Source organism: Dufourea novaeangliae, unplaced genomic scaffold (genome assembly GCF_001272555.1).
Source record: "Dufourea novaeangliae isolate 0120121106 unplaced genomic scaffold, ASM127255v1 scaffold48, whole genome shotgun sequence".
In the NCBI taxonomy this organism is placed as follows: domain Eukaryota; kingdom Metazoa; phylum Arthropoda; class Insecta; order Hymenoptera; family Halictidae; genus Dufourea; species Dufourea novaeangliae.
In genome coordinates, this window is record NW_015373938.1 from 377,629 (window position 1) to 401,962 (window position 24,334).

The 24,334-nt window shown below is 34.4% G+C and overlaps 5 protein-coding genes across 7 annotated transcripts; 2 read left to right on the forward strand and 3 right to left on the reverse strand.

The window, feature by feature from the left end:
• Positions 1 to 964: 964 nt before the first annotated feature.
• LOC107185496 (UNC93-like protein MFSD11) lies at positions 965 to 6,090 on the reverse strand. Its single transcript, XM_015573189.1, has 2 exons — positions 5,998 to 6,090; positions 965 to 2,242 (listed from the first exon to the last, which is right to left on the reverse strand). The coding sequence occupies exons 1-2, from the start codon at positions 6,088 to 6,090 to the stop codon at positions 965 to 967; spliced, it is 1,371 nt and encodes a 456-aa protein (XP_015428675.1).
• Positions 6,091 to 7,892: 1,802 nt separating this feature from the next.
• On the forward strand, positions 7,893 to 13,122 carry LOC107185558 (rho GTPase-activating protein 44-like). Of its 3 annotated transcripts, XM_015573265.1 has the most exons (10): positions 7,893 to 7,962; positions 8,652 to 8,805; positions 9,065 to 9,350; positions 9,429 to 9,653; positions 9,739 to 10,036; positions 10,140 to 10,379; positions 11,218 to 12,017; positions 12,086 to 12,261; positions 12,624 to 12,671; positions 12,756 to 13,122. In XM_015573265.1, exons 1-10 carry the CDS (start codon positions 7,910 to 7,912, stop codon positions 13,047 to 13,049), a joined length of 2,574 nt encoding a protein of 857 aa, XP_015428751.1. In that variant the 5' UTR covers positions 7,893 to 7,909; the 3' UTR covers positions 13,050 to 13,122. The 3 variants fall into 3 exon arrangements, with proteins under 3 accessions (XP_015428751.1, XP_015428749.1, XP_015428750.1); XM_015573263.1 differs by having other exon boundaries at positions 12,624 to 13,122; XM_015573264.1 differs by lacking the exon at positions 12,624 to 12,671 and having other exon boundaries at positions 12,672 to 13,122.
• A 2,514-nt stretch (positions 13,123 to 15,636) lies between these two features.
• LOC107185567 (acyl-CoA-binding domain-containing protein 6-like) lies at positions 15,637 to 16,797 on the reverse strand. The gene has a single exon (XM_015573275.1). The coding sequence runs from the start codon at positions 16,725 to 16,727 to the stop codon at positions 16,032 to 16,034; it is 696 nt and encodes a 231-aa protein (XP_015428761.1). The 5' UTR covers positions 16,728 to 16,797; the 3' UTR covers positions 15,637 to 16,031.
• Positions 16,798 to 16,937: 140 nt separating this feature from the next.
• Positions 16,938 to 18,062, reverse strand: LOC107185566 (methyltransferase-like protein 23). The gene is made up of 2 exons (XM_015573274.1): positions 17,898 to 18,062; positions 16,938 to 17,595 (listed from the first exon to the last, which is right to left on the reverse strand). The coding sequence occupies exons 1-2, from the start codon at positions 18,060 to 18,062 to the stop codon at positions 17,011 to 17,013; spliced, it is 750 nt and encodes a 249-aa protein (XP_015428760.1). The 3' UTR covers positions 16,938 to 17,010.
• An 886-nt stretch (positions 18,063 to 18,948) lies between these two features.
• Positions 18,949 to 21,081, forward strand: LOC107185572 (NAD-dependent protein deacetylase sirtuin-7). The gene is made up of 4 exons (XM_015573281.1): positions 18,949 to 19,047; positions 19,194 to 19,291; positions 19,505 to 19,720; positions 19,819 to 21,081. Exons 1-4 carry the CDS (start codon positions 18,949 to 18,951, stop codon positions 20,978 to 20,980), a joined length of 1,575 nt encoding a protein of 524 aa, XP_015428767.1. The 3' UTR covers positions 20,981 to 21,081.
• Positions 21,082 to 24,334: the final 3,253 nt, after the last annotated feature.

A 24,334-nucleotide genomic window follows, 5' to 3' on the forward strand; every position in this document is an offset into this window, starting at 1 on the left:
GACCTCAAAGTGTAGACGTCTAGCAGATTCCTAGAGTGAACGTAATAGGAAGACAGGCTCATCTAATTTCATCACAGGTACGTTGCACTATCAATATTCTCTAAATGATGTGGACCAGAAGTTTTAGAAGATTAATTATAAATAATATAAAAACGTTTGTTTTTAATGTTTTGTGTTCATTATTGAAAGTAACAAACATATAATGTTACTCGTAGTGTCAAAAAACGATCATAAACTTCTGGCCCACGCTATATATTATACGTCGATCACAGTGAGAAAAGTGTTCTTGAATGGTCAGTTCACTTGGCATTCCAGTTAGTAAATTATCGTTTAAAACAATTTGTTACTGTAGCGTCTAAAAAGATGACAATTTTTTCTAATTTTTTTTCAAACATAATTCTATACCCATACAAATGAAAAAGTCGTTTATTTCATGAAAATTTACATAAGAAAAGACGCTCAATACCATCACATCAGTGATTTATGATACTGTAATATAGTACAAAATAACATTAATATTTTTGTTCGTTTTTAATCATTAATAAAATTATATAACAGTCATTTGTTACACATTAATCGTTGTATATATCACGCCTCCTCATAGAAACAACAAAAAAAAGTTTCTTGTATAACAACCTGAACTCACTCCGTGACTTCCATACAATTCTCTATTCACACTCAACACAATTAATCAACAATTTCTCATTCCTCGACTATTAAAATATTCTCATGCAGACGCAGTCTTTTCTTAGGCACTACGGATAACCTGGAATACACGAATCTCTCGATCATCCATATGAATATATAAATGATCTTTTCGTTTTTTTTTTTTATGGTCAACATTATGTATAATAACAACAGTTTCATTGTTTAAAATATTATGACTATCACCTCTGCTTTCAGGTATAAAACAGATTATATTAATGAGCATTTTTCATATTTCTCCATCCCGTCGTCGGACTGGTTACTCCGTGACGAGAGTAGGATCATTTTCAGATGTTGCATTATCCTGTTCCTTTTTCGTAACGCGTACAACGTAACAGAACGCAACGGTGCCGATGACGATCGTTATCGTCAGTATTAGAAGCTGTATGTGAAGCTTCACGCTGCTGCTGTATGCGAAACTAACGGCGGCGGCGACCGATTGGCAGAATTTGAACAGCGCGAATGCTGGCGCGCTTTGTTCGACGAACAGCACACCCAATAACGAGTACACTTGGGTGTTGAAACATGCGTCACCGAAGCCTAACGCGAGGCTTCCGGCCATGGCGAGAGTCTGCGAGGGCGAGATAAATCCTACGTTGTCGGTGTCCTTGAACGGCGAATCGTTCGGCAGATTCACGAAAATACTAATGAACGCGAACAAATGCACGCAGAACCCGGTGAGGACCACTGTCCACGTGCCGCAAACACGTGATACTTTCGACGCGAATATACCGAATATCGCGCCGCCAACAACCTCACCGATCCCAATGAAAATACCAGAAAGACCGACCAACCTCTTACGTGGTTCGCCCAACGCTTTCGTGAAACCGATACACGACGAATACACGCCCGAGTAAAACGTCAACACCAGGCCGGTATAAACGAACGTCAAAGACAACAGAAGCATCTTCGGTGTCACGAATAAACCGAACGCGTCTGTGAGCGCGTTCCAAGCGGCCAACAATGGTTTTTCCCGCGAACGTGCAGGTATCTGAAGTTCCCTGTCGGCACTAGAAACACCTTCAGCCTCGGTCAACACCAATCCCGTTGATGTTCGCCGTAACGTCGCCAGAACACACATGCCGATGATTGCCAACGCGGTGAGCACACTGAAAACAATCGTTCTTGTCGAGGCATTGATCTCCGGATCGGTGAACATGAAGTAGACAAAGAAATTCCCGATGAACATAGAGGTTTGAAAGATCGCCCAGAATATTCCCGCGTTTCTGGACATTGTCTCAGAATCGCTGTTCTCGGTCAAGTATTGCCCGTGTCCCGTCCATATCAATGCGGCACCAAGACCTAAGATACAGGAGGCGCCATAGAGCAAGGCGTTGTGCGGATATAGAAAGGATCCTATGAAAAGTACGTAGCAGCAGGCCCCGGTTAATATAGCGACCCTTGGACCTGTCATGGAGATGTACGACGGAGCTAGCCAGTTGCAACTGGCAAATACCGCGTAAATAATTGCAAAGCTAGTGTAAGCCTCGCCGGTGAAACTTGGATTTTCCTTCCTAATACTTTGCAGCACGGTTTTCTGCACAGAAAATAAGCCTAAATGTAATATATATATATATATATATATATATCGGTGGTGACAACAAGTCATGGACCTGAAGGACGGTGCATGAAGTGCATGTATGGAGGGGGGGTGGGAAGAACTGAGGGGAACCGTTCAGCCGCCAGTAGAGGGACGACTAATAATGCCATCTATGCCGTACCAATTTCTCGCGGAACATAGTTTAAATTTGATCATTCGTGTTTAATACGTTGCACGATGCATTTCGGCATTTTCGATTATCGGCTACTAATAATTTACATTTTTATAACAATTTTTCACCTTCAAATATAATATTTTTACTATTTTACTCAGAACTACTATAATATACTCTGCTATACATGTGAGTTGCTCTCCAATGCTTTCACTCAATAGCGTTACCAGGATAATTACAAAGGACGCACTTTTAATAATTATACTCGGCTGTAGAGGACACCACTAGTAGTCCCTCTCATGGGGGCCGAAAGCCGATCCCCCTTCGATCTTTTGGCCTGCCCCCGCAGAACTATTATGCACCGTCCTTCAGGTTCATGCCAACAAGTACCCTCACGAGGAAACTCGGTTTCTGCTAGGGGAAAAAGTGGCGTAGAAGAGCCTCCTACCACTTGGTAAATTTGTTTCAGTTACTGAAATAAATGTTAAATCGAATGGTAATTTGATATAAATTTCAGTAATTCCCGATACCAAGTGATAGAAGACCCTTCTACTGTGCCACTTTTTCCCTTAGCGGAAGCCGAATTTGCTACTGAGGGTACATTGTTAAAATTGTGTCTTTAAGCATTTCGTTGTGAAGGACGAGAGTGCCCTTTAGAAGTATGGAATAATTTGAAAATAATGCGCAATATTCGATGATAATTTTTTTGATCAAAAAAGGATTCAAAGGAGGTTATGGTTCAGGGCTTAAAAGAGCAAAGCACGCTACTGGCTCCATCTAGGAGGACTTGCGGCGTTAACGCGAAGTTTCAATTCGGTATTCTTGAAACTTATGTTAGGACCAATAAGTAGTAGGGATAGACAATGTAGATTGCTTTGTAAAAATTTCAGTATTCCTAAAAGTTTTGCCTCGACTTTCCTAATCACCAATTACTATTGGACAAATTTATAGTTTTCACTGAAATTGAGAATAAGACGATGTCAAGCATGCAAAGAAAATTGTCGGTTATTATTAGGGTACAGTCATTTCATTTGTATCCTGTACATATAGTCATACATGTATAAAGATAGCTTAACCAAGATCTGACTTATGATTAGTAGAATGATATAATGATATACGTACTCCAACAATTGAAACTACACTACCATTCAAATGTCTAGGATTGCATTCAACTAGAATCAAACCTGAATTTTTAATAAAATAGGAATCAGTGTTCAAGGTTGTTATAGGGGTGGTAGGAGAATTCGAATCGAACAAAAAGTGTCTTATAACATAGTAAACAGTTTGCTTCTGTTCTTTTCTGCAGTAATTAGATTTTTTACGGGAAACCTATAACCTATCAATGAGAGTCATAGAAATCTTTCAATAATTAATATTGAATTTCATTCCTCAGTTTGAACAAAAAGGTTATACACAAGATTTATAAAAAAGTAATTGTATAACAAATTACAACGAAAAATGTTTAAAATAAATTGACTATTTCTGTTTGTTTTCTCTAGATGCACAATTTAAGGTATATGTGACAATCATTTATAAAGTTTATCTGGTTTGCAATAGATCTTATAATAACATAAATGCACCATTCATGTGACTTTGTAATTTTTGTAAAAAGTTTATCATAATGATAAACCTATTCCTTAAAATAATCATTATCAATTATATAAACGATTATCTTCATGAATGTCAATCAATTAACATCATAATCAGTATTATTGTGCATATGTATGTATCCAATGAAATGCTCACAAAAGGATTAAATATTTTATTTTAATGCTGATAACATAAGGTCATAGAAACTAGTATATTGATTTTAATCTACTAATTTGTACTGAATCTAGAGCACAAACAAGATGATACATATCAAAAGACACCTGCAACATGTACACAGATAATTAATGCTAAAAATTTACCAACTGAAGAACATGTTCCAATTATTTGCTTTAAAATTAATTGCAGAGATATAACAATTACTCAAGCATAAATTCTTTATTTTCAAGAAAAACATTCACAAAGAATGTGTTATATAAATTTTCATATTTTCGTTTTATATAAAGTGCTTTTATTGACCTACATTGGTAGATAAGGATATGAAAACATTTAGTAGTGATGGATCTTTTAGTAATGAATCTATTTCGAATGTATCAAAAATTCGGTTATGATATTTAGATAGTTGTTTTTTAAAACTCTACTACATCTGTGAAGGTGGTTATCCCTTGCCCAGTGAAAGTTAGATCAGTTTTCCCACCTGTTGCCATAGTCGACTGTCGGGAAATCGGATCTTATCACATTCATATAAATAATCACTTTAAATTCCTTAAAATAATTTGTAAAGCATTTTAAATACATAATACATTTTAACTGAATAAAAAAATTAGTCTATAGCAAATATATCGAAACATTTACTATGAGTCAAAATGACCCACATTCGCCGGCTGCTCGAGAATCCGGCGTTTCGTTTATAAACATGTTTGGTGAAAGTTAATTAATACAAAACAATAATTTAGTAACTCTGTTTTAGTTAAAATGTACAAAATAACACCATAATGGCAATAATTTGTCTAAATTTTTTTCAGTACAAAATAAAAAATGAATAAATAAAAAAAGCAATAAATTTAAGAAAGGCATACTTTATGCATTTTTAAAAGAAAAAATATATTTTTATGTGTATAACATAGAATACAAAATTTTGTTTTGGTATCAATTGAATTTCTGTGTAAAGTGTTCTGATAGACTGTACTAAAACCATTATCTTTGTACCGGATAAGTGAAAGTGTGCTTTGGAATTTTATTAAGCCTACGTGAATCACAAATTGCTAAGCTGCAACTTTAAAAATTATTTAAGTCAATACTGTGTAATGATCATTTTTATATTTTATTATAAAATAAAAAATATTACAGTATATACTAGTACAAATAATTACAAAACATCGTTTGAAAAATCGTTATTTGAAATGTTTAACTGAACTTCCATTATTAAAATAGTTATTAATGTAGAGTCTACATTAATGGAAAATAAATATACACTATATTTAATAAGATATACAATAAGTTTTTTGTACAAAATTAATTGCAGCAATGGTTCATTGTAATCTACATAATAGTCATTGAGGAAAATTTACATATTAACAATTCCACAGGAAAAAAAAAAACGGAAGGTCCATATTGTTCAAAGCACCTTGGTATTTTTTCAAATTTTTATTTCGTTTAAATCATTAAATTATTATTCGTAATGTATTAAAAATTTTCTACACAATTTATCTCAATTGTTATTTTGACATTAGTATACATTATAAAATGATACATGGGATGAACGAACAAATACAGTTACAAATGGTATGTGTACGTTACTACAGAGCCAGTGTAGTGAAACGATAATGGCACTATGCGGATAAATAGACAATTTGTCGTGTGTCTGTGTATGCATTTCCTGGAAGTACTCATTGTTTACATAAATGGCCAAAAATGGACGTAATTTGTTCCATATTATACCGATCGCTGAAATTCTCGAAATCGGTACAGTGACTTGTGACACGTGATTCACTTGTCAAAAGTACATGTCAATGTTTGCCTTCACACTCACCTCGATGTTGCCCATCGTTTGAAACGCAGTAAATACCAGCATGAAACCCCAACTGAGTACCATCACGTTTAAAAAATTCCTATTGATCGTCATGATGAACACGTTAAATAAAATAACTTGTGTTTAAAGAAAAATTCGATTTCGCTGAACCGTTTTTGGCGCGCACATTCAAGTTTCACTAATCAAAATCGTACGTTTTCAGTCAACAAATGGTGGCCGCACAGATAGAAGAGAAAATTGCGATTGATGATTGCCAACGGTGCACAGACTTCTTACCCCCCCCCCTGCATGATTTGAAGTCAGCCACGAAACTGGAAAACCCGCTTCAATTACGTGACACACTACGATACTGTGAATATCAGCATATTTATGCGATATTTCGTAGTAACTATAACTTGCAATTGTTTATTCATTTTTAAGATACCGAGGATGCAAATTTATAACATTTTGTTTCTTACGTGATTAGACTTTCATTGGTGTGTCTCATCCTGAATAGTAATGTATTCTATTTGTACTACAACGAAATATACAAAAACCTTCTAAGACTGCAATCAAATAGTTTCTCTAATGGTGTAAGATGGTTTATTGATTTCTGATGAATCGATATTTTGCAGTAAAAGGTATCGATTTTATTGTTTTTGTTTAAAGTAATTGAAACTGACCAATAATGTCATCTACAACAAAGCATCTAAGTTACTAGCTAATTAGTATCTTGTCCTCGTCGATAGATGGCGCCATTTTGTCTTGCTGTACCGGAAATTTAATTGTTATACAAATTTATGCTTTGAATCTTTCCTAAAGAATTTGAATCCTTTGAAGAATAACTAATACATATTTAATAACGTATTGTAATATTTAGTTTCTGAACGAGATGTCCATCTAAAATGCACAGTGTTCCCATCTAGAAGTAGAACGTGACACTATTGGCTAGTAGATGGCGCTACGAATCTTTTTATCTGCATTATGAACCAAATAAATATTAATTAAAACGCTTCACCGACAACTCTTAACGAACAATATTAATTCAACAGAATTCAATAAATAATCTAAAACCCCTGGACAAAATATTTAATTGCAATTAATGTCAGTTTTTCTGTTTTTGTTTATATAGTTACTCAAACAGTTAAAATACTTGCATATTATGCTTTTCGAAAAAGAATATCTTATATACTACTAAACGAAAATAATTTCACCTGATTTACATACTATTCAAACAGATCGTGAAACATTAATGGTATCGGCAGCATTTCACAATTTAATTATCAAGTTGAATTACCCGCTGTTAAAACGATTATGTACTCGTTCTGAAATGAATCTGATAGAGAAACGAAAATGGCCGATCGTGGCCAGTAAAAACTCGTTGATTGTCCCGTTATCAGATGCGTCGCTAGAAATTCTCGAAAAGCAGTAGAAAAAAAAAAATATCGCAAAGCGACAGGAAATTGGAATCGTGGGAAAGAATGTGAAACGCAAAAGATTTATGCTGTTCCTTCTGCGTGTTGATACGGTCGACTGTAAATAAGGGTGTAAGATGCCGTGACTAAAGTTCTGTGGAAGTGTTGACACGTTTACAAACTGAAGATTTTGGTGCTGAATTTCGGAACGCTCATCGAGAGTGGAAACTCATTGACGGTGCAATGAGATAGACGCGGTACAGAACGTAGTACTCGTTCACAGAGGGTGTGAGATCACTGTGCAAACACTATGACGAATTGTCGTCGTCGGAGCAATGCAGAGGAATCACTTTTCTTTTTCCTGTCAGGTCCTCTGTATTTTTAATGCTATACGGTCCAATTAAAAATGCATATCTGTGAACACTAAAGTCAACAAGTGACAACTGTTCGCGTGTAAGCGATTTGACAGAGTAAAACATTATTTCATTTGTTCGAGAAGTGTTAGATGCTTATCAATCATGAAGAAACAGTTCTTCAGAGTTAAACAGCTCGCCGATCAAACGTTTTCTAGGTAATTACTTTGGGAATTTTATCAAGTAATCCACGGGAATCGTAGTCTTTGTTTACTGCTACGTTAAGTATAAACGATTGCGTTCGTGAAAACAATGATACCATTTACAGAGAATAAAGAAATTGCATTATTTATTCAGTCTCTGAACGTTTGATAATAAAGTGACACACAGGCTGGCAGTTATTATGGTTTCTTACACACTTGAATGTATAAGTTTTCAACGATGCGTAACCAGTAGTATCAAGCATGGTATACCAAAATAGTTCATGAATCAGACAATCTTAAAATGGATTGACTTTATACAACTTTGAATTTCCTCTCAGCACTTTGCCGTTGGAATATATAAATATGTAGTTCATGTATTTATATTCGTTAATATGTAAAGTTCACTTTATTTCCAAAATTATGAAAATTACAATCGTTTTCAAAAAGTATGTACAAGTGGTATACATAGGACTTTGTTAACACTGAAGTGTTAATTTATATCAAGGTTTAATATACATTGACACTTATCTTCTAATAGTATATTCTATGTATGTAATATTAAGCAAAATGTAATCTGAACCAAACACAAATACATGTAGCTACAACTGTACAAGTAGACATTAAAAGTTCAGAAATATGGGAACCACTGATTTTGATTAATCGATGTATGAATCTTTTCTAAATGTTATTATTTTTTTTTATAGAGCTGGTAAAACAGAAGTGCTCACGGATGATTTACAAGCTGTAGACAAACATGTTGAGCAAATTAGGTTGGCTCTTGTTGGATTGAGCAAAAGACTTGTTACCAATCCTCCAAATCAAACGGTAGCACAGGATGTGATCAAAGAAAAACGGCTGGTAATTTACAATTAGAAAATTTTCTTGTTAAAAATAACTCTTTATGATGCTAGTTATAATTTATCGATATTAAATTGGAATACTGATATCTTCTTTATCTGAAATTGTATTAAAGTACTTTGTAATCAGTCAACATGGAAAGAGTTTTTAATCAGTTTTTAAATATTTTTGCTGTATTTTAAATTGAAGTCTCTCTTAATAAGAATAAAAATTACACTTTTTCGTTGCGTCTCTCCTTAAATACATATTTCCTTTTCAGAAAAAATGTCCGGAATATGTTTTGGGGCGTACTATGCTAGAAAATGCGCCCGACGATGGTCTGATGGGCTTCACGCTTATAGAATGTTGCCGCGTACAAATGTCTTTAGCGAATGAAATGATTGAGCATGAAGCAAAAGTCGAGCATTACGTAACGAATCCACTGCAACACATTTTAGATACAGATGTGCCAAATATATTAAAGCATAAAAGAAATTTAAATCGGTTAATTTTGGATATGGATAGCGCCAGGACAAGATATCAGCAAGCCACCAAGCATAGTGCCGGTAATAAGAAATTTTCGAAATAGTTATATGCTCGAAGATTTGTTTTTTCAATTTCTAAGTAATATTTCAATTTAAAAGGTATGGCTGCATCGAAGGTAGACAATTTAAGAGAAGAATTAGAAGAAGCTGAAGCAAAAGTTGAGCAATGCAGAGATCAGTTTGCTGCTGAAATGTTTCAACTAATGTCTAAAGAAACACATTTAGCACACACCATTATTCAATACGTAAAACTTCAAAGAGCCTATCATGAAAGTGCACTGCATTGTCTGGAAGAATTTATTCCAGGCCTGGAAAGTTATATAAGTAATATGAATTTTCTATGTGTACCAGATTTAGTTCCATTGTGAAAAGTATATGTACTTTACTGAATTCTTTGTTCTAATTTCAGATGATAATGAAATGAAACCGGTTTACGGTTATCCACTTGAAGAGCATCTTAGGGTGACCAATAGAAAAATTGCGTTACCTATCCAATTATGCGTGTCCGCTTTATTACGATTAGGTATGGAAGAAGAAGGACTTTTCAGAATAGCTGGTGCTGCATCAAAATCAAGACGAATTAAGTTAAGTTTAGACGCTTGTTGCCTTACGTTACCAACTGCTCTGGAATATAAAGATCCGCATGTAATTGCTGGCGCGTTAAAATCTTATTTAAGAGAACTTCCAGAGCCTCTGTTAACCTACAAGTAAGTTAAACTTTTGTCTTTCATTGTTAAGGGAATGAAGTGAAATGAAATTACGTATATATGTGTATATATATATATATATATATATTGTTGTATTTTAAAGATTGTATCCAGAATGGATGGCAGCTGCAAAGATAACAAACAATGAAACAAGGTTAAGAGCTCTCTGGGAAGTCTTGCATAAATTGCCACCTGCAAATTTAGAGAATTTACGGTTCCTAATTAAATTTTTGGCTGTGCTCACCAAAAATCAGGACATAAACAAGATGTCACCGCAAAACATTGCAATTGTTATTGCACCTAATTTAATATGGAGTCCAACGGAGGATGCAAATACAATGGTGTAAGAATGCTCTTTTTTTAAAAATCGTTATACTTATAAAACATTCCGAGGTAATAGTGTCCAATTCGGTCGGTATCTCCGATTTTCTTCAAACTTTAATATGTTGAAAGAGGCTCTTTAAAAGTACAAAATATCATTTTTAAAAATGCCGCAAACAATTATAAGTACCTTTAATAAACGTCGCTATAAATGCAGATGAAGTGAAAGAACATAAGCTGTAAACAGTAAAAAAGGAGGTTCAATTGTTTATTGCCAAAGCATTGTACTGATCAGAATTGAGACTCTAGAGATAGCTTTTTCCACGAAGATATCAGAGTCACTAAACAAGAATTCATCACATATTTAAAGCTATTAGTGAGATATACAATGGTGAAACTAAGGTTGAGTAATTATTAAATAGCAATAATGAACTAAGCAGTGACAGTGACATAGATGATTTTTAGTATCTGTTTCTTTTTTATGAAACTAGCTCTAACCAACTCTGACCCGTATAATACCTTGAAAATAAACAATTAAACCTCTTTTTTACTGTTTACTACTTATCTGCATCCACTTAATCTGCATTTATAGTGCATTTAGATTAGGTTTCGGTTACAAACTTAACTTGAAATTAAAGGTATGTGTAATTGTTTGCGACATTTTAAAAAATTATATTTCCTTCCTTTAGGGAGCCCCTTTCAACACATTAAAGTTTGAAGAAAATCGGAGATACCAACCGAATTGTACACTATTACCAACATTCTGATATCGTTACGTGTCTAGCACTTTCTGAGTTGCTTGTAACGAAACGACTTGTACGATTATTTTCTGTCTGTACAAATTTTATTATACATTTCAGAATGAACATGAGCACAGCTAATAATTCTAGTCTTATAGTGGATCAGTTGATTACATACGCAAATTGGTTTTTTCCTGGTGAAATAGATTTTGATCGTGATTTGGATGTTGGTATTGTAAACGGTGTAGAAAACCAAAGCACAGGTATGCGTCGTTGCGTTTCAAACAGTAGTCTCAGCGATCACGGTGAAAGCCCGCCGCAAGGCAGTCCTAAACCAGCAGCTCGTAGAAAAAATAAACCAGCACCAACACCACCGAACAGTACCACGCCAGATAAACACGACAGAAAACCTGACGACAAGCCACCACCCACACCTGATAAACCACCTAGACCATTAACATCTGCGATTCTTAATCGTACGATGCATAAAGCTCAAAAACAAGATGTGATAAGTACAGAGTTACCAGTCAAACATGAAAATAGCATAGAGAAACAAGACGTAAACGTAGATGTAGAAGCTAAACAACAAAGCTACGATGTAAACGCAGTTGTAGACACCCCATCTATGGGTTGCTCTGAACACACAAATGAAGTACAAGGTGAATTACATAATGTAGAGGTCGAGGTAGAGAAAAGAAGTCAGGAAATACAAAAGCCCGAGAGGAAATTAAACACGATCATGACTGTCGAGAAGATTACTGTGGAAAATTTATCGAACAACAAACCAGAGACTGAAAATTCTGAAGCTTTGGTACACAGGTTAAAACCTGTAATTACAGAGAAACCACATCCTTCTACCTTAGAAAGACGAAGACCAATGGCCGCTCCGAGGACCATAACCAACGTGATACATAGCACAGGTAAATATTATGACAGCTTTTTCTTTGTTCGTCTAATATTAGAATATTAATATCGTTTAAATTCGTAGAAGAAACGGTCGAATTACGTAGAAAACCGGAGACTAATAATTCTACAAATACAAGCACACTCGACAGAAGCAGTAAACCAGCTATACCAGAACGACCGGCTATACTAGTACGACCCTCGAGTCTCATCAGGCAGCATCCACGCCACAGTAACGAAAATTTAGACACCGAAACAGGGGTGAGTGTTAATCCTTCCCGAACACGAAATTCTACTTCCGTTTTACATGTAAGATAATTCTTAATAAATGTAGTTACCGCCAGTGGACTCGACAGATATCATTGCCTGGATATTACATTTTGAAATACAATTTACGTAAGCTATGAAATAACGTGTGGAAAGACGATCATTGTGTTAATACAGTGGACTCTGACTCTAACTATATTGCCATGGAAAGTACGTGTGAAGGGGAAGTGCCTCGCGTGGCAATATAGTTAGAGTCGACTGTAGTTAATTTTGCTCGACAAATGTTAAACTTGAACCGTTCGAAGCGATCGATTTCAGGGCTGTTAATATATTTTTCTTTTCTTAAACATCTGTAGCCTTTAACTTTGGAAAGAGCTCATGTGTATTCGGTGGACAAACAGCAGGTCAGTATAATACAAGTCCGTGGAAATGGCAATGTGCTCGGCACAACCGGCGACAACAATGGCAACATGGCTTCGAACTTGCAGAGAAGCCCCAGTGTAGGTAGTCGACCGTCGTCAATGTCCTTGTATGGCGAACGACCGGAAAAGCCGGCGAAACTAAGTGCGCCGGAACAAACGAAAGCCCACGTACGAACCAGATCAGAAGGGAACATTATCGATGTTCAAACACAGACTGACACAGTGGTAGTTCATAAATCACCGCAACAACCTGTCCCGGCGTCACCGAGGTTTCATCAGAGACCACCAAGGCCGCAGCCGCCGCCGCCGCCACCGCCCACCATGCGGCCTAAATTAGAACAAGAAAGTACTAACCTCTAAGATCAACTTGTATTAAAAATGTGATTGCTATATTCGTAAGTGAACTCTCAAAGAATCACTAATTACTTTGAAACAAGAGAAAACAACAGCAATGGGCTCTTTATTTCTTTCGCGAGACGATACGGCATTTATGGGAGAATATCTGCAACGTGGGTTTTTGTAAATTTTCTCGTTTCGATGCGCGTTGCAGTGTGGACGTGTTTGACGATTTCGGATCAGTATTGCTGTGAAACAATGTTTTCACTACTTTACAGGGAAAATATGTTTCTTTCTTATGTTTCCGAAGTGATGGAGAACAGATCGCAAAATGAAAAACTTGACTTCAAGTATTGATATTTAAAATGTTTAAGCGTTTGTAAGTATGAATTTCAAATAACATAGAATGTTGCGTCTAATTTTCATACGTTAATGCTACAATTTTTGCATTTTATCAACGTTTGTACCTAGTACAGTAACGATGGAACAAGTATTGTACGATGAGACCAGTAGTTTGGCATTTGATCTCTAGCTTGATGTACACTTTATGTTTACAAATTCTTAATATTCTTATGATCAGAGCCGCCCTTAGATATGCTCCAACAAAGGCTCTACGCATTAGCAAATTGATGCATTTGTTGAGTAATGGACCCCTTGCGAGCATGATATTTCGTTTTAATAACTGCAAAAGCAATAACGGCCAATAAAACTGTAGTGTGAGGTTTTCAGCTGAATTGAAAATTTGCTGCTGTATTACTTAGTGCCTTCAAAAATTATGTGGTCGAGTCTCTAATTTACTATAATGTAAATTTATTTTTGAAAATTTTATTCTACTGTTTCGAGGCATGTTTAGGAAACCTGAAAGAAAGTATTTGTCTTGAGCCCTAAACTTTTAAGGGTGCCCCTGCTCATAGTGTAATATACAACAGAAAATAATTCATTTGATAGGAATTTTATTGTATTCATATCTATGTATGATACAAACTTATGCATACATAACAAATTTTTGCTAAATTTTATTGGAACTAACGAATAGGTGATTCATTATTTTGTTTCAGCTTCGTATAATCATTGCATAAATGTCCATAGTCTAGTTATAACACAAAATATTGTGAATGATTTAAAATTTTTATTTTTTATAAATATATTAATATATTTATCGATGAATTTGTGAAATTGAATTAATTTCTTTTAACATATTTTCCGTACTTTGTGTCTATAAGTGAAAATGAGTCTTTGTTGTAACTGATTAAAATGTATTTTATTTTATAAATGTACGGCTGTAAACATTTGAATATAATAATTTTGTAGGTAGAAATTCTAATAGAGTCAGATCGAAGTATAGGAATGTATGTAATTTAATACTTTTTTATGTCAATGAAATCTGTAGAGTTAATGACAGTACGCTCAACTTGTAATTAGAGCAGCGCATTATGTGATAGAAGGTGCGTGCAATCGGCACTATAAATGATAACATATGACAGATAAAATTTCTTGAGAGGCAATAACTTTTTTCAAAATGGAATCACCTAAACGTTTGTTCTATGATACAGCGGATACCATAATGCAATTAAAGAAAATTTATTTTATGACGGATAATTTTCACCAAGATAGTATAGGTAAGTCTTGTCAAGTATCATAATATCCTTCCATTTTAAAAAGATGTAAAAATACGTCCGATTCATTTTACACTAAACAGTTGTCAATATTTAACAACATAAAGAATACATTTAACTTGAAAAACAGTACACCAAATACAGAAATTTCGTAGTTTTGTTTAAAACATTATTCACCATCTGAGAAAATTTTAATATTCTTTAAAGTATGAGAAAATTAAACTATGAACGATAATGATAAAAAAAAGTAACTGTTTATGAAAACGATGTACATATTATTAATTGATCGTATAATTTTTCGATATGATAAATACGAAATAATTATAACTGCAGAAATTTTTTAAAAAGTAATCTTTAGTAACTCAACTTTTCAAATGGATCTTTACAAGATGGTAAATAATGTATTAAAATGAAAATGATTAATTTTCTGTAATCAATGTTTTGTGTAAAGATTTTTATTCTTATCTAAGTTACAAATTCCCTTTAACTTCTTTTGGCAGCTAATATAAAACGGTTCATGTAAACAGTTCAAATAAATTCTAAACACTTATGTAAACGTAACATAAATATTAAGCTGCTTGCTTGGTGATGAAAATTGAAACGGTTTATTTATTGAATGAATTTTCGTCATTTCGATAAATTGTGCAATGTAACATTTAAAAAAAAATTTGATATCTATTTCTACATGTCAGTTAACTGTTCAAAGTATAATTAATCTGTTATGTTTAACTAAAAGTAGTTATAGTTGCAATTTAATTAAACGAAAATTATATTAACAGTTGTTGGTAGTTTTAATAAAAAGAAATGAAAATTGCAATTAGTTTATTTTATGATTACAAGTTTTATCAGTTGTATTAAGAAAATAACGGAATAAGTTGGTTAATATTTGTATCACCAAGTATCAGCTGCGCAAACAAAAAAAGACGTTTCCAGAGAATCCTCTTATGAATTACCTTTGAGCCATACATAACACATATTAGTGGTTTCTTGTAATAATCAATTAAATAATCCAAAAAATACTTGTTTATTCTCTTTAGGTTTTATTTTTACAAATGTTCTAAATACATCCGTGAAAGTTTTTTGCTGTTACGAGGAAGGTTACGAATTTTGTATATTCTGCGTATGTCAGTTTATTTGTAAACGAAACAGCAACAATTCGATTATGTTTAACAGATAGTATTTATGTTTCATGATAAACAACGCAATGATATGTAAAGAAAATTTTTTAAATTACCACTTGTGACAAGTTGTGCATTTACCTAAGGAGTGCTTAGGCTGTGAATGTAATGAAAACTGTTACAGAATCTATTTGTACATAAATAAAGAATTTATGAAGACAATGATGTTTGGTACAGAATACCATGATTTTTATTAATATAGTTAGCTAGTACTATTTCATGCTTAGTAAATATGACAATGTATTAACATCAGCGACATCTTTGGGTTTCATACCGTCTTTATCTTCTATGGACTCTGCGCCAATGGAAAGTAAATATTTAACAACATCAAGATGTCCACAGAATGCTGCATAATGCAGAGGGGTTTGTCCATCTGTGTCCTGTGAATTCACATTTGCTCCATGTTTGATTAGAAGTTCTATGATCCCCACATGTCCACGATCTGCAGCCCAATGTATCGGTAACAAACCTTCCGTGTCCATAACACTCACAAGTTTCGATTCCTTGTCCAATAGTTCTTGAACTTTATGCTGATGGCCTTCTTTTATCCAATCCAAAAATGTTTTTTCTGTGTCGCTTATTTGCTCTTCTTCATTTATCAGGCGACTAACTGCAACCCATTTCTGTGGTTCAGATTTCACATCTTCTTCCCAAGTAGGACATATCTTCGTTAACTCTTCTACATAATTAATCATAGCAGTTTTGCAGCTCATATCATTAAGATTTTTCCACGCTTCCCATTTTTGTCTGGCCTGCATTTGATACCAATTAGGCTTTGGTACATTGCAGGATCCGACCGTTGCCTGTTTATACAAAGCATAGAATCTGAGTAGTTCTTCGGAACCTAATTCAGAGGCTAATGTTTGCAAATAACTTGCAGCTTTATCGAATGTTTCTTCGAGACACATTATGAAGGCGTTTTTGATCTTGTTATGTTGTCTGTGGAACAACTTCCACGCTTATTTTCGTCTTCTCCAAAATATGAGATTGCCTAAGTACATTATTCATTGTTATTTCATCGCAAAATTCAACGACACCATTGCCAGTGCTAATACCATTCGCATTGAATAAAATTTTTGCTTTCTTTATATTACCGAATGATGCAAAGTATTCCGCTAAGTCATAGTGTGCAATATTCCATGGAATATTAGATACTCTTATGATATATCGATAACTCATGACAGAACTTTCTTAAGTTGCACGTTGTATATTTAACAAGTGAATAGTGTGGTCCTGCATTAAGTCATAAATATTTATATCAGAATCTGTACCAAGTCCGTCCAATGATATGTGAGAACAAGTGAGATTCCATTTGTTCAACAGATGTTCTATAGACCAGTCTGCGCTTCGCTCTTGATAAGTACAAAGGAATTTTGCATTTGGATTCCTTTCTAATAAGAAAGCTATTGTAACAACTATGTCCTCAAATACTGACGGTTCATAGAAACAGTCAGATCCAAGAATTAAATCCAATGGTCCAATTGAAAATAAACTAGATAGAAATAGCCCCCATGTAATACCAACAATCTGAACTTGGGATAAAATGCCGTTTAGCTCACAACTTCTCTTTATGTGTTGAAGACTTCTGGGAAGACTAGCAGAATCGCTTAGAGTTACAATAGCACCGCACTTGCTAGCCAAAATTCCAGGAAGTGCTGTACCAGATCCAAGTTCTAAAACTCTTTTACCAATTAGCTCTTCCTTGTGCTCCCAAAGAAACCAAGCCAATATCGGTGCAGAAGGCCACGTGTAAAAACTATAACTGGCCTGAAGTAACTGTAACAAAAATATGGTACACAAAATAAGAAAAAAGAAATATCCAAGTCTTAATACATCAATAATTTCAGATTTTTTTGCCTGATGTAAATTACAAATTAGAACTCGATAGAAAGGAAATTCAATCGAAAGACGTTAAATTTATGTTCTTCTGTTAAAGGAATACGCACAACAGATGTCAAAAATATTTTAGAAATGATTCATAACCAAAAATTACGTAATACCGGTAGCAAACCCGAGTATAAGAATTAAATGTTGTTTCGTCCATTAATACATGATTTCTATATATAACACTTTTTTACCTCTGGTATGTAAATCTCTAAGCTCTCGTTACACTCTACGTTATCCTGAGTTTTACGAGAGGTGAATAAAAATTTTTTCACTTGCTCAGAGACAATTCCATCGGACATTAGGCTTTCTGAGGGTGAACTGCTATCGTGTAAAATACTTTCTTCTAAACCTGGCATGACTAACTGTCAAGTCATTTGGACTAATACTTTTCCATTTTGACCTGGTATTATTAAGTCTGAAATGGAAATTATAAACTGAAAGTTTTCATCGTCTACAAATCAAGTCTGAATGGAAAATATAATCACTATTTTGTCCAGAGTTGTCATCGGTACACATCAAACAATAGAAAACCCAACATTTAGACCATATTTAAATTCCGAAATTGGCGGGAACGACATTCCGAGAAAAAGATACTTAATTTCCTATTTAAAATATTTCTTTCATTATTATTATATTTGCAAATAAAAAATTTTCCGGTTAATACTAATAATTGCAAAACATGTTTAAAGATTATACGTTGAAAGGTACAATATATGTAGCACATACATGAAATTTTATTTTTAAAATACAAATTATTAAAGATAATGTAATTATTAAAATGATTTATCAAAAATTATTTAGCATTTAGTGTTACATTTGTACTTAAATCATAAAACCTACTGTTTACAATTTTCCGTATAATTTCATGAAGATTGATTCGTCGGTATAGTGATTATTATAGTGGCAAAGTGATATTGACACGTCTAATTTTGCAATAAAATTCAATTTTTTAACAGACATTATATAAGTGCGAAATTGAGCGAAATAAGTTTAACATTGAAATTAGTTGTAACATTGAAGTCTTATATATTTAATATGTAACATTTAATATAATGGATATAAATAATAGTATAATTATGTTCGGTTAAAAAGATACATCAATCAATCCACATGTATCATGTATAATTGAATTTATGATTCGATGAAATATGAGAATAACTACTCTTATAATATATTATTATGAGATTTGTGCTATTTTAGCATCACTCGTACGATACTGTGTTACAGCCGTCTTGATTAAACATGGAGGAGGCTGGTAACGAGAAGTTCCTATCAAGAAGGCGTTCTGCTGCACTTAAAGCTTTCAAAGTTAAAGATGAACGAGTGGCAACGTTTAAGAAAGTACATACGTAATTATAATACACGCTGCTTAATCGTAACCACTTCAGAACAATCTTCAACCAACATTTTCATATACATTTCCCGGCGTTAAAACCGATGTCTCGTAAACAGCTCCTACAGAACACTGCATCGACTGTTTATTCCAGGTTGCAGCGATCTTACAGAAATCTGAAACGGACAGAACTGCAGAGGAAACGGGGATACTTCTTTCCTGCAGTGACGTAGTAAAAGAGGTTAATTTGAGGTATAGCCATTTTGAAAATCATTGAATCTAATATTTACGAGTCCATCAATTTATTTTACACTATTGGTGTCACGTCAAGCATTAATATTATGAGTGTATGGTCATGAGAAATTATTAAGTATTATACAATTTTTATTTCGATTTTAATGATACCTGTTGTTAGGATACAGTCGTACTGTACCATGAGTAAAGTCTCATTAATTGATTTGTTAGACAGGAGAAAAGACATAGGGTAAAGGCAAGACTGGAAGAAGTGGAAGATGCACCAGAAATCTTGGAGGAAAAGTGTATACGACTAGCAGCAGCAATTAGCAGAGCAACATCATTGGCTGTGTACACTGGTGCGGGCATCAGTACAGCAGCTTCTATCCCTGATTACAGAGGGACGAACGGGGTTTGGACTCGTTTACAGCAAGGGAAAGATATTGGGTAATGCCAGGATTATTTGTGCTCATAGACAATTATCTTGTTGCTTGTTTAGTTATTGCTACATGGACAATACAAACTGATGTATCATGTATTTACAGAAATCATGATTTAAGTCAGGCAGAACCAACGTTAACACACATGGCTCTGTATGCTTTATACAAAGCAAGAGTTTTGAAACACGTAGTGTCTCAGAATTGTGACGGACTTCATTTACGCAGTGGGATACCTCGTACACTATTGTCCGAAGTTCATGGGAATATGTATGTGGAAGTTTGTAGAGCGTGCAAACCGTATAGAGAATATTGGAGATTGTTTGATGTTACAGAGAGGACTGCTCGATATTCTCATGGTACTGGTAGATTGTGTCATAGGTGTAGTTCTGTCCTGCAAGATTCGATTGTTCATTTCGGCGAACGAGGCAATCTCCCGTGGCCAATTAATTGGAACGGTGCGACAAGAGCGGCGAAGCAAGCGGATGTTATATTATGCTTGGGTTCTAGTTTAAAGGTTCTGAAAAAATATCCATGGCTATGGCAGATGGACAGACCAATTCACAAACGTCCTTCCCTGTATATTGTAAATTTGCAGTGGACACCAAAGGATGAAAATGCAGTCCTGAAAATAAATGGCAAATGCGACGAAGTTATGAAAAGAGTTATGACTCATCTAGGGTTGGAAATACCACGATACAATCGTGCTAAGGATCCGATATTTTTTCATGCTGTTCGGCTCAGGGGTAACGAACAGTGTACAACAAGTCAGACAGTTCTGGAAGAACCGCCTAGCATTGCTCCCAAGGAGCTAACGGAAATTAGTGACACCTTTCAGGAAGATATTAAACCGGAGACCAAAGAAAAAGAAGATTGCATCACAACTAGAAAACTAACCGAAACCATGTCTTCTTATTCAGCACCTTTTTTTACCGCATTACCATTCTTATCCATGGGCTTACCATTTCCACCTATGTACATGTGTCCTCAATTAACCCCACTTTTTTATTATCCATTTATACAAATACCAGATATGGCAATGAACACACCGAAGCCCAAGCCAGCTTGTATATTTTGCATGGATAACGAGGGTTCGATTACATGCCTTTATTATCAACGAGATGCGGACAATCCGTTAATAGAATCGGAAAGTATACAGATAGAAGATACAAAAACACTGGTAATCGAGACTGATTCGCCGATAGCACCTCCTAAAAATCCTGGATGGTTCGGCAAAGGATATCGCAAAGGCATGAAGAGGAAGCGGTAGCATTTACTCTCGTTAACATGGTACATGACTTTCCCTTCATCTGTTATTATGCGAAATGTACGACATACGGTATATAATAATGTACGTAAATGTTCGACGCCTCCCCATATCATGACGAATTCTGTGAAACAGGATTAACAAATGTGTAGCGATTTAACTTCCAGTATCGAAAATTTTAATAATCAAATTAAAATTGTGACAATAGTTCGTAATGTTTAACGTGTAGGCAGTTTTGTCTTTTATCAATGAAACTTCCGTAAGTAAAATTTTATGATAGGTTAATCCAAAACGGATATTTATGTCCGGTAAGTCTGACTTGGAAATTGTTCATTTGTAAATTTTACCGTTATGAATGTCATGTTAACTATGCTTGATTCGCAGTCATTACTATTGTGTAAGTCATTTAAGTTGTGATTTTTAATTATAAGATTTTATTTAAGCAAATGAGTGTTGTGCAGATCACGGTAAATTCCTAGTGACCAAAGTGATAACTTTCAATTACATTTTGTGTTTTTTTTTGTTTACTGTTACTTTTATATTTGTATAGTTAAATGTATTATAACGTACTTTTTTTTTAAAGAAAATTGGATTCGTAAGTGTTGCATGTGTGAAACGTTTTGCATTTTCCATTATATTCATTCATCATTCCACTTCTGTAAATACGAAGTAAGCAATCACAGAACACAAATGCTATGAATATTACTAAACTGTTTATAACAGATCTCGAATCAACATTATATTAGTCGTTATATTCTGTTGGTCTATAGATAGACTAAAAGGGACGAGTTTCATACAATAATTAATTTCTGTTCTTTGGTATTGCAAAAATTACCACTTCAGAACATTGGCATGACTTTATAGCGATAGATATATCTTTCATGAGCTCTTCCATTCAAGTTTTATTAAACATATCAGTTGATCTGCTCATATTACAAGTTAGCTTATTAAGATCAAAGGTAGTATAACTCATTGATTTTAATAATTATTCAAAATATAATTAATTTAAGACTGTTTTAAAACATACTATTCAACTAATGAAGCATTTCTTATAACTGTTTTAGTTGTATAAAGAAATGTTTAAACAGAACATATAAATTTGATTACATTCCGCGTGAAAATTATCAAAATTTTTGAACATAGAATGCTAAATTCGAAAAGTATTAACACACTGGGTATTATATTAGTATTCTTACATTGTTATTTTTATTTATATGTTTATTTATACGAATCAATAAATTTGTACTCTAATAAGACATTCGAACATTATAATGATTATTTTCTGTTTTTCAGTAATAATTACGAGCGTTTACGTTTACTTTTAACAACCGTACGATTGTTAGTATAAGCTTGCTTAATGATCAAATGCCTAATTTTATTCTTACCTGTAAATCGTTCGTATTTAAGAAATGGACATAGGTACTGGCAATACATCCAAAAGGCAATTGTTTTCTGACATGTAATCAAAATGTATATGTGTATATGTTACGTCTCAATTTTTTTACGATCGCGATTCATTAAGTCACATTTAAAATTACAGAAAATGTTCTAAATCTAAATCCTCCGTTTGACATTTTAACCAAATGCAAGGTAAAACAAATAAATAGACATTATTCAGTATGACAATTGTATAAATTTAATGCATAGTCGATTTAATTAGCGAATACATAGAAAAACTGAATAAAATATGATCGCTGTACAGATCGAAATGCCATGTCAAAATGGTGACGGCATTAGTCTGTGACAATAATACAGTCGTAGTTTCATACAACAGTTTACAATGGACAAACGACATTCGAGTCGCGAGAAACTAAATCGTTCGTCTTTCTAACGTTCTAATCCATAAAAAAGAACAAATTGTTCACTTCGAATGCCAAGCACATATAACAGAATAAAAACAAAGGGAGCATGGACGTAAAATATGCATGTGGGGAGGAATACAACAGACACGTCGGCAAAACTGTGCGTTCGATAAAAAAGAAAAAGAAATAGCAAAATTGGGGATTATCATTCAGAGCTTTTGAAGTGACAGAGGGTTAAATAAATGGAAGAAAAGGAAGGAAAGGTGAGTCGCGAACTCCCGTGTATATTACGTATTGGCGTAGGCGAGACCTCTCAGTTCCTTTTTTTTCTTCTCTCTCTCTCTCTCTCTCTCTCTCTCTCTCTCTCTCTCTCCCTCTCCCTCTCTCCCCTTTCCTGCGTACAGAAACTAGTTTGCTGTAAATAATTTTACATTACTCTCGAATCGCCGTCGGGTGGTTTCCTTGAAAACAGCGGATCTGGGGGCAGAGCGTTGTTAAGGGCCGGTTTCGCATGGCGACGCGATTTTACGGTTTGTGCGGGCTCGTTACGAAAGTGCCAAGTCGAGCTTTAGACGTGAAAGTAAATGAAGGAGGAAAGGGACACCATCGGGGAACATGGATCCGTACGGTTGTATCACGAGGGATATGATTCCATCCTGCCTGTGAAAGACGTATTCGGATGAGTGCGGTATATACATATCCAAGAATCGAGTCTTTCAGGAGAAATCAGCGGGAACTTGCACAGCGGTGAGTGAACATTGTCGTGGACCATGAAAGATACATAGATTGAGTCGCAGCAGCCTGTGGTAGAAGGGGGGCGGGTGAAGGGGGAGAAACGAAAACGATGATGGGAACAGAAGGAAGGCGGGGGAATGCTACAAGGGCTATTGCCTGCTAGAAAGGGAGAGACATTGGAAAAGCCTACAGTCTGTTGCTATGGTTACCTTCTATAGCGTCACCCTATCATACAAGCTTGAACAGTGGTTATTGTATGGCTCACTGTAGTACTTTGCCGATATTACAATAGTTTACGACCAACGCTTATTAACTTCCTGATTCTGTACGAGTTGCCCTCGTTCAAGATCACGTGATACTATTATATGCACTATTTTTATAACAACTAATATAAAGAGACTGGAAGAAAATTCGTTTAAACGTGACAGGAAAAACGTTATTTAAAGTTGCACGTGCATGAAATTGGACGAATTTACGCAATTTTATGATACTTATAATAGTTTTGTGTTTCGAGCACCCGTTTATTGAAAATGTTCCGTTATTTATGATAATGAAGCATACAAGCATTTTTACAGTAACTGCATTTATTTGATTGCAATTTTTGGAAATGAGAATGAACATTAAGTTCTTTTGAAATATCATGTTTAAAATGTCAATTTCTTGGATAGGGACCAAACGACGAGAGTATGAATCGCGTTAAAATTTTATGGACAATTAAATGCAAAATTTATGTAATTTTGAGGAAACTGATATATATATTGAAATCTGTTACGTATATTGTGAATAAAATTAATAAAACCACTAACAATATTACGAACAA